Raw genomic sequence first — 11445 nt, forward strand, 5'->3', positions numbered from 1 at the left:
GCTTACATATTGGAATTGGAAGAGGTAGATATGATTTTATCAGGAGACTCTCTATGCTAGTTCTTGGAACTCTAGTTGTTTTCTTTTTCTTGTTGATTCCACATTGTAGAGTTTGCTGCTCATCACTTTCATTCAATAGAGTTCCATTTTCATTATGTACATTATGGTTTCTATCAGTGCCAAAAATGGAGGAATGGTGGGCCAAGTTACTGATGCTAAAATTTTCAGTGACCGATCCAGGGGTGGATTGCAAGGTTTTTTGAAGATAAAGAAATTCATCAGTTCAATAAGTTGTGGTGGGCTTTCATGAACATGGTTCACGGACCAGTAATCAAAGTCATGGATGGAGTAACAGACACATGTGAAGAAACTGAAGCAGTAAAAGAAACCAATTGGCTGTTTAAAGCAAGTGGGTCGCATTCACTAGCAATGACACTACAAGAAAACCAAGAAAACCAAGAAAACCAAGAAACCAAGGTTGTTAAACTCGAGTGGTAATTCCTAAACTCGTCTAATTCCACGAGTTCAGGTCATGATTTCGAATCGACTCGGTTGTGGAATAGAAATATGATAAATTCGTAAGTGGTAACGAGTTTACACGAGTTTGCGAGTTTAGCTTTCAAAACCCAATTGACTGGATTTAGTAATTAGCCCGACTTTTAGGATCTATGTTAATGTTTTTATGTTTTGGTGGGATAACTAACCTATTTTGATACAAGTTTAAAGTAATTGAACAAGACACTTTATTATGGTGATTTAGTATTTTTTTGCTATTGAAATTTTATTATTTTTGATGAAAAGATTGGTCACATATAAGTATATATGTAATATATAAATTATTTTTAATATTATTTTAATATGAAGTAAACTCGTACGAGTTTACGAGTCGATTCTACTGTCAAAGTTTGACAACCTTGCAAGAAACAAAAACAGGATTGTGGAATGCAACTGAACTCACTAAAGCGTACAAAAAGGAAGTCATACATCATTTAAAATTAATTTTTGATACAGCAGAGGGAAATATCGAAATAGAAACATGTGAGAGAGCCACAAAGAATCAAGAGGAGTATTAACGATGCATGTAAACACAAATGTTTGTGAGCACCGATATATCTATGTTCAACTCTCTCCGTGTGAATGTGCTTGTATGAAAGACAGAATGTAAGCTTAAATTTAGTTTCTCAAATATCACCTGTTGTCTATGAGTTGCAACCTGCAGCGATTCATGTACCAGAGGGAAACTTACATCCACAAAATCATTAAGCATCCCTCTATTCTGAAATATTTTGCAGAGCTTAAGTTTAATTCTCACATCAACCCACCATCTATTTGACTTTTCAGAATGTGCTTCACCCGAGTCTGCAAGTACCTCACATTAGTATCTCGATTGAAGAATTTCAATCACAAAGATAAGAAACATTTTTACAAGTACCAGAATCCTTCGGAGGAGACAGCAAGGAAATGGCATCATTGTCTTTCCCTTCCTCAACTAGAAGGGAAGCCAAAGTTATGCGTGCTTCGACATCATCTTGTAGTGTCTCTAGGGCTGAAACAAAATCTTAATTAGAAACTGAAGAATATGTAAATTAAAAAAAAAAAAAAGTAAAGACCTATCCAAGCAGAATAATAATCAGAAATCAACGAGTATTGCATCCATCACCAGCATATGATATACTATACAAGCATCAAGTGTAAAATTGCAAACCTGTGTCAAAAGAGTGTGCAACACCTATACACCATCTATTGACACTCTTTTTTCTATTTTATTTTTTACCCTATCACAAAGCATATAGAAACATAAAAGGATTACGAAGCTTAAAATAATTAACTTTGAAAGAATACGTGTCCCTCAAGACTCAGGAAAATGTTTGAGAACATTAGCTGCAAGACTTGAAAATCTACTAAGCAAAGGAAAATGTTTGAGAGCATAGCCTACATCTATTATTGGGTCACCATGGGAGTATGTATGTCCAACTCTGAGTGTAAAGAAGTATGTATGTTATGGCCAAAGTAGACGTTATAAGGCTTGGACAGTCGTCACCTCTTAAGCTAACTTTTGAGGTTGAAGCATAAAGCTCAAATTCTAAGAAAAATTCTTTATAGAAGCTTTAGAACTAAATTCTGTTTTCAATAAAAATAAAACCTTGCCTTTGGAAAAAGAGAGAATTGCTTGTAACCTTTCTCCCAAGGATTGATAACATCTAGCAATTTTCAAATACAGAAGACCCTGCAAGAAGAAATTCAATTTCAATATTGGATTAATCTGATAGTAAAATAATGATGATGAAAGATACATTAGAAAATAGATCTCTAAGTATCAGAATATAGTTTTACTCTTTTCATTCTTTCAGGTTGGACCTAAGTCAAAACATTTGTAAAACCCCATACGTACAGCTGAAGCATTGACAACATTTGTAAAGACCCTATACATACAGCTGATAAAATAAATGGGACAAATAAAATCAAAATAGAAAATGGAAATAGATAGGAATGAGTTACCGTACATTTTCAGTTTTACTATTTCCTTTCAATATCAGAAAATAATTCAATGCAGAACTAAAATGTCCAAGACCCATTAATGAATCCGCAACCTCAGTGATCAAGTCACTATGTGTGTTTGCATTCTCCGGTTTCAAATCATTAAAGAAAACCTGTTAATCATGTAAAATGTAAGTCACGCATACAAATAACGTAAAACTAAAAGAAAGACTCACATAATTATATTTGCATTTCATATTGTATAATTGTATTAACTGAAGGTAACGAGAAAACACACAAAAAATGATGATATGCTAACAAGCTTTGGAGAAAAGAAGGGTTTTTTCTTAGAAAGCTAAAAAAAATTATAACTGAATACAAGAAGTCTAATTAAAAAAACTGAAACAAGAGGGAAAAAATCTCCTCAACATAGAAAAATCAGAACGAATTATGCTAATCTCTTTCAAACTTCAAAGTAATAAACAAGATGGAGATAATTTCACAGATAATAACAAGCTAGTCACCTGTAAAAAGTCATATCAAAGTTACATACAAAATTCTATTACCCATTAAACACGAGGAAAAGAATATCCACAACATAGAAAAATCAGAACAAAGTTACATGCAAATGCCTTTCAAATTTCAGACAAGGGAAGTGCTATACTACAAGGGGATAATTGAAGTAAAAAAAAATACTTTTATATTTTATTACTACAGCCTTAAGCTGTTTATATAGGGGGAAAAAATTACAATAGAAATTATGAGTAATAATGACAAAGTCATAAAATAAAAATAAACATAATAATATAAAATAAAAGAATAAAATCTAATTTCTCTTGATTCTTCAACACCCCCCTCAAGTTGGTGCATAGATATCTGTCATGCCCAACTTGGCTATAAGTCGCTCAAAATTGGGTCTTGCCAAGTTTTTGTCAAGATATCAGCAGTTTGCTGATTGGAAGTCACAAATGGCAGACATATAATTCCAGCATCAATTTTTTCTTTTATGAAATGGTGGTCAATTTCAATATGTTTGGTTCTATCATGTTGTACAGGGTTGTTAGCTATACTTATTACTGCTTTGTTATCGCAAAACAATTTTAAGGGCGAGTCAACTTTCATTTTCACTTCGCCCAAGAGTTTACGAATCCATAAAAGTTCACAGATTCCTTGAGCCATTGCTCTGAATTCAGCTTCTGCACTGCTTCGAGCAACAACCCCTTGTTTCTTACTTCTCCAAGTAACTAAATTTCCCCAAACATAGGCACAATATCCAGTGGTGGATTTTCTATCAATAATTGATCCTACCCAATCAGCATCTGTAAATATAGAGACTTCTAGGTCATTAGTTTTCTTGAAGCACAAACCATTTTTAGGATTGGATTTCAAGTATCTTAAGATTCGATAAACTGCCTCCAAGTGTTCTTCATAGGGACAATGCATGAATTGGCTTACAACACTCACAGAGAAAGCGATGTTGGGTCTAGTGTGGGCTAGATAAATAAGTTTGCCGACTAACCTCTGGTATCTTTCAATCTCAACAGGAACACTGTCTTTCTCCCAAAGTTTAGCATTTAATTCCATAGGAGTATCTGCTAGTCTACAACCACTCATCCCAGTTTCTTCCAAGAGATCTAAGATGTATTTTCTTTGAGAAACAACAATTCCCTTCTTTGAGCGAGCAACTTCCATACCAAAAAAATATTTAAGTGCGGCTAAATCTTTGATCTCAAATTCTTTTGTCAAATTTTTCTTCAATCTTTCCATCTCAACAATGTCATCTCCTGTGAGAATAATATCATCTACATATACAATTAGAATTGCAATTTTACCAACATTAGAGAACTTCATGAACAGAGTATGATCTGATTGTCCCTGCATATATCCTTGTCTTTTAACCGACCGAGTGAATTTTTCAAATCAAGCCATTGGAGGTTGCTTGAGACCATAAAGGGACTTTTATAGTGTGCACACATTTGAACCAAATTTATCTTCAAAGCCAGGTGGACTATCCATGTATACTTCCTCATCCAAATCACCATTCAGAAAAGTATTTTTTACATCAAGTTGGTTAAGAGACCAATCTAAATTCATTGTCAAGGACAAGAGAACTCTAATAGTGTTTAATTTGACAACGGGAGCAAAAGTCTCTGAATAATCAATGTCATATGTCTGAGTAAACCCTTTAGCAACCAAATGTGTCTTGTATCTTTCAACTATGTTATAAAAATTATATTTCACAGTAAATACTCATTTACAACCAACAATATTTTTTCTGTAGGTAACGTCGTGACTCTCCAAGTTTGATTCTTCTCAAGAGCTGACATCTCCTCAAGAACAGCTTCCTTCCACTTTGGAATTTTTAGAGCCTCCTGTATATTTTTTGGAATTTCTATAGCAGACAACTTAGAGGTAAATGCAGCAAATGAAGAAGACAATTTTGAGTATGACACATAATTAAACAAAGGATATTTAGTGCATGATCTAACAGGTTTTCTAATTTCAATAGGAAGGCCTATATCAGGATACTCGACATGACTCTTAAGAATAGAAAAAGACTTACTTGTATCAAGATGATGTGTTGAATTATCTATTGGTTCAGAATCTTGGAAGGGTCGGAGAATGGGTCCTTCATTTATCTGTTTATGGTTTCTTCTTTCAAAGACATTTCTCTTCCAAGTAGGGTCAATTGTAGTAAACTTGTTTTGTGTCTCTTTATCTGAGTCATTATGTTGTGGCATTTCAGGTGGTCCTTCATTATTATTGAGATCAAGAATTTGATCATTGTGATTTTGATTTGAAATTGTCGCCCCCGAATCTGTCGAAACCCCATTCATAAGTGGATTGAGTTCCAATATGGATTGACATTCATCTTGGGCATTTTCTTTTGGTGCATCAATATAAGTCTCAGAATTTTGTGACAACACTATATCACTTAAAGTAATAATGTTTTCAAAAGTAAAAGATGAATCTTCCTTAAAATTTCTCCCTAAAGATGAATGTCAGTAAAAAAATGGTTGACTTTCAACAAAAGTAACATTCGTAGTTACAAAAATTCTTTTTGATTTTGGTTCAAAACACCGATACCCCTTCTGACTTGGAGAGTAACCGGTAAACACACATTTTATTGCTTGTGGCTCGAGTTTGTCAATGTGTTTATGTTCATCAACAAAAGCAGTGCAACCAAAAACTTTTAGTGGCGAATCAGCAGAGATTCTAGTCAAAGGAAAATAATTTCGAAAAACATCAAGAGGGGTATGAAAATCTAAAACTTTAGATGGCATTCGATTAATAAAATATGATGCAGTTAAAACAGCTTCATCGCACAAATATTTTGGAACCTTATTTGCAAATAGTAAAGCTCTAGCAACCTCAAGAAGATGCCTACTCTTTCTCTCTGCAATTCCATTTTGTTGGGTGTATTAACACAAGAACTTTGATGAACAACCCCATTTGCAAGAAAAAAATCGGACAAAAGTATATTAAAATATTTTTTACCATTGTCACTTCTGAAGACTTGAATATTTGTTTGGTATTGAGTGTGCTCCATTTTAAAGAAATTTTTGACAACCTGTCCAACTTCCGATTTTTCTTTCAATAAATAAACCCAACAAATTCAAATATGATCATAAATAAAAGTTAAAAACCATTTTTTATTAGAAAATGTGTTTATTCTATTAGGACCCCAAACATCACTATGAATAACTGCAAACGGTTTTGATTGTTTATATGGTTGTTTAGAAAAAGAAAAACGGTGATGTTTAGCAAATTCACAAGTTTCACAATGAAATAAAGACGGATCTTTCTCAGAAAATAATTTAGGAAACAAATGTTTCAAATACGGAAAACTAGGATGTCATAACCGTAAATGTCATAACATAATATCATCATCATTAGAAGAAACAAAAATAGATTCAAAGCAAGTGTACTCGTTTTTGGTTGGTCTTTGAAGTCGAGTCCATTGTCAAGATAATAGAGTCCTCCATTCTCCTTAGCATTGCCAATCATCTTCCCCGTGTTCAAATCCTTAAAAGTGCAATGAGAATGAAAGAAGTTAGCTTGACAATTTATATCCTTTGTTAATTTAGTAATGGATAACAGATTACATGATAAATTAGAAACATGTAGGACATCTTTTAAGGTTAACTTATGTGACAGAATAACAAAACATTTCCTTGCAATGGCTGAAAGAGAGCCATCTACAATTTTAATTTTGTGGTTACCTGCACAAGGACTATAAGAAGAAAACAGACTCGACTCCCCAGTCTATGACCAGTAACACCAAAATTGATAATCCAAGTATGGCTGGGAGTGACACTAACTAGAGTAGTATTTGGAAAATTACCTCTCTGAGCTATAGAGCAAGAAGAAGTTTGAGACTCAAGAAGTTTGTACAATTGATCTAATTGTTCCTTGGTGAAAGGAGATGAGCTTGAAGGAGACTGCTTCTCTTGATCAGATGTACCAGCTTGGAGCGCATGACCTTCATTTCTTTCTTTTTTCTTCCAATTTAGAGGTTTTCCGTGGAGCTTCCAACATGTATCACGTGTGTGCCATGGACGTTTGCAATGTTTGCACCATGGTTTCTTGTCATCGCTCTTCCCTTCTACAGTCTTAGTGACTAGGGCAGAGCTTTCAACCTCACCAATAGAAGGTGACTTACCCATCATAACACCTTGTCTGGTCTATTCTCTTCTAACTTCTGAGAACGCTTCCCGAAGTGATGGCAATGGGATTTTTCCCAATATTTTGCCTCGAACTTCATCAAGCCGCTTATTAAGCCCAACCAAGAACATGAATACACGGTCGTTCTCTTGTCTCTTAAGAAACAAAACACTGTCCTCACAACACGTCCAATGATCATCATAGCAGAGATCTAATTCTTGTCATAGTGTCATCAACTCATTATAATAGGTAGTGACATCTCTATCTCCTTGTTTGGCATGCCACAATCGTGATTTGAGATCGAAAATTTGAGAAGAATTTTGAATATCAAAATATGTTTCTTTAACAGCCTCCTAAACAGTTGATTCCATATTACTAAACAACTAAGCAAGAATAACAGAGTTCTCAGATTTCCAAAACCTGTAATTCGGATCAGTTGTGGCAGGCATTTGCACCTCTCCTGTTAGGAAACCATATTTTTCTCTAGTATCAATCTTGCGGTTTGGGACCATTCGACATAATTTTTCCATTTAGTTTCTGGATTTTATCCTTGAGGGCATTAGAAGTTCCCTCATGGCCAAAAAAGTTGGAAAAACCATTTTTAGATAAACCATTTCGGCCGCCTAGGCCGCTGCCACTGCCTAAACCAATATTGTCGGCATTGTTGACTACTTCTGATTTTTTACCTAAACCATCGTTCTGTCGCCGTTACCCATAAGGGCTACCTTCCATGGGGTATTGTGTGCCATTAGCTTTAGCTCAATTGGTTGGAACTCCAAACCCTAACGGGTTGTCGAAAGGTTTATAGAACCCTAACCAGAGCTCTTGATACCATGAAGAAAGTAAAAGACAAAATACTTTCATATTTTATTACTACAGCTCTAAGCTGTTTATATAGGAAAAGAAATTACAATAGTAATAATGAGTACTAATGACAGAGTTATAAAATAAAAATAAACATAATAATATAAAATAAAAGAGAATAAAATCTGATTTCTCTTGATTCTTCAACAATAATCATGGATAATAACAAGCAGTAGGAGGGATAATCAAAGCTAACTGAGATTTCCCAACTAGATACCCATTCATAAATACTCTTCAATATCAATAAACCTATTCCCTCCGTCTCATTTTAATTGTCTTATTTGAGTTATGTGCGGTTATTAAGAAAATGATTAGTTTTGTTGATTTCAATGATACAATGAGTTTCATTTACTTAAATATCCTTATTAATTGTGGTTAGTTGAGAAGTTTGATTAATTGAGATACAATAAATAAGGATATAATAGAAGAAAAAAGTAATTAATGATGTATTGGTATTGTAAAATGACAAACAATTTGAGTAGAGATAAATGTCAAATGAGATGTATATTATGAGGTTCAAGCAGCTAATATTTACATGTCAATGATCAAGCAAATCAAAGGTCAATCAATTATAACTATGCATGCAACGCACCTGAGCAATCTCCATGTTTCCAAGATGAACATGGCAGATTCCAGCTTTAACTTTCAAATTTAAGGGCAATTCTTTTCCCCCAATTTGAAATCGTTCAATGTACTGAAGAGCTCTGTCATGCGCCTTAATTTCCATTAATATGTTACTGAGTAGATCAACTACACTTGCATGTACTCCATCTGGTTGACTCTTCAGATAGTCTTCGAGAATGAAAACTGAGCGTTCAACTTGACCGCACTTTTGGTAGAACTAAGAAATCATTAAGAATTTAATCAACATCAAAAGTCAATCGCAAAATATTTATTTGGATCAAAGTAAAAATATGAGCATTTCCTATTGAACAGTATCCTAAAACACGATTCCAGCTGAAGATAGACGAGTTTTGCCAACGATATATACCTGTTAGTGTTGTCAATTGCAAATCACAAAAACCAGCGGTTTGTTCAAATTCCGCTATACAATAGTACTATAGTGATGCTATAGCCACTATTTGACAAATTATGTACTAAATGGTGCATCGTGAAACAATAGCAATTTGTTCAAATTCCGCTACATTATAGCTACTATTTAACAACAATGATACTCGCAAGACACAAATTCGAACACAATATAATTGAGGCCTAATTTCACTTCAAAAGTGGTTGGCCAGCCTGATTTAAACAACAACAAAAAAAGTGATTTGAGGAATCATAGGGACCTAAAGTATTTGAGCCAGTTCAACTTTTATTTTTAGTTTTTCATATTGTGACTGTGTTGGGCTAAAGCTCTAATTTCATTGTTGTAATCAATCCTATATTGCATATGAAAATAATTATTCATAAAACAAACAAAAAACTAACAGAGGATCAAATGTATAGAAAATCAAATGCATTTTCATACCAAATCCAGCTCAAAATCAAACAACGAACCTTAGCTGCTGCTTTTAGTGCATCAACATTTTCAGAACAAAGTTGATATACTTGTTCATATGCCACAGCAGCTTTTTGATAATCTTGAAGTTCAGCATAAAACATTGCTTGATGACTTCTAAGAGAACTATCTTCGGGGTCTGCTTTAATTGCTCTTATAAGACAATAATTGGCATGAGGAATATTATCTTGTTCTCTGCACTTGAAAATGGTTCCCTACTTAGTAACTAACCATTTATTCCATATAAAAATTGATTGTTTAAAATGAAAGCATGCACGAATATAGTTTTGCAAAAAAAAGTGACAAAACCCAACAACATCAAAAGCCTTTTCAAATTTTAGGGTGGCAAGAGAATCTCATAGAGAGAAAATGAAGTGAGGTTATTGCAACTTTGATTCTGTTACAATCAGCAATATATATTATAGTAGAAATGCAATTATCAGTTAGTTGTTGCCTATTTGGTTTTTATATTGGGCCTCGCTCATTCTTACAAAACCGGCTTTCAAGGTGAGAGGTGTCTCTCTTTAGAAACTTGTTTGAGACCTTATCACACTATTCTATGTGGGACTTGGATTTTTTTCAATATACCCCTTCACACACGACACTATTGGGCTTGGTTTGTGGATATAGACGGTGGGTCGCTCAATCGATAGGCTCTGATGCCAAGTCGAATGAGATAAAATGAGAGACACGAGGGTTTGTATCGAAGACAAAAGTGGCGCAATCGTAACAGGAGGTCGTGAATTCAACAATGGCAAGTATCAAGGTTCACGGGATAAGGTAGAAGACAAATGATGATATATTGAGTCGAATGAAAGACCTTAAAAGAACAACTCACCTTGCTTTGTGTTGCTAACGTCACCGGTGGTGCACCCAACAAGCTCTAATACCAAATTAGAATTTAAGTTGGGTCTAACTCAACTCTTAAAAAATCGGCTTGTAATGTGAGAATCGTCTTCATTTATAAACACGTATTCAGGCAATATCTCATCCAACGTAAGACTCTTAACACACTCCACTCACGCTCCAAGACTAGATATTTGGAGCGCAACTCAAGTGGTCTGATAGCGTGACCTTATAACAAGTGGCTCATGGATCTTGGATACACTTTGTTACCATATTAGAATTTCATATTGGATCTAACTCATCTTTACAAAATCAGCTTTCAAGGTGAAGGGTGCTTCTCTTTAAAAACTTGTTTCAAACTTTATCATTATACCATGTGGGACTTCAGTTTTTCTCATCCACCCTCTCATGCCCAACATTATTGGTGTGTGGATATAAATGGTGAGTGGTCTGATTGATAGGCTCTTATACTATGTTGAATGAGAGAAAACGAGAGAGGCACGCAGTTTCACCAAATGTTTATCTCATTTTCACTCGTTCAACATAGCCTATGTAGTCAGTAGTAGATAATGTGGTGGAGTGATCGACTCCCAAAACGCTATGCAGTGTAGCGGGTAACGGTATGTCCACTACACTGAAGTCTTGAAAAACTATTCGAACAATTTATACCATATACATATAATGACTAAAAATAGAATAATGCACAAGTGTAACTATTGAATTAGGGAAAATGAGAAAGACATATGGTGGAACCGTGTGTCTAAACTACACAACAGAGTCGGTTATATATAAGCTCGACGTAATAAATAGAAAAATAAATATACGAGATATTATTCCTATTTACATGATATGATGTTATGTAATAAATACAAAGATCATATATATTTTCAACACTCCTCCCTCAAGCTGGAGCATATAAATCATATGTACCAAGCTTGTTACATATATAACTGATTCGAGGATCTCTTAGGGATTAGGTCAAGCAATAAATACAAAAATAAATATACGAGATATTATTCCTATTTACATGATATGATGTTATGTAATAAATACAAAGATCATATATATATTTTCAACACTCCTCCCTCAAG

The 11445-nt window shown here is 34.2% G+C and overlaps 1 protein-coding gene across 1 annotated transcript in view; it reads right to left on the bottom strand.

Moving 5' to 3' along the window:
* The window catches only part of LOC101503873 (uncharacterized), a 26118-nt gene that overhangs the window by 11415 nt on the left and 3258 nt on the right, over positions 1 to 11445 (bottom strand). Inside the window, exons 2-7 of the mRNA XM_027335771.2 lie at positions 9508 to 9703; positions 8600 to 8848; positions 2505 to 2651; positions 2149 to 2227; positions 1433 to 1546; positions 1193 to 1359 (exon numbers count right to left, since the gene is read on the bottom strand). Coding sequence (XP_027191572.2) covers positions 1193 to 1359; positions 1433 to 1546; positions 2149 to 2227; positions 2505 to 2651; positions 8600 to 8848; positions 9508 to 9703 — 952 coding nt within the window. The remainder of the gene's footprint in view (positions 1 to 1192; positions 1360 to 1432; positions 1547 to 2148; positions 2228 to 2504; positions 2652 to 8599; positions 8849 to 9507; positions 9704 to 11445) is intronic.

The sequence above is a fragment of the Cicer arietinum genome, chromosome 6, assembly GCF_000331145.2.
Source record: "Cicer arietinum cultivar CDC Frontier isolate Library 1 chromosome 6, Cicar.CDCFrontier_v2.0, whole genome shotgun sequence".
NCBI lineage: Eukaryota > Viridiplantae > Streptophyta > Magnoliopsida > Fabales > Fabaceae > Cicer > Cicer arietinum.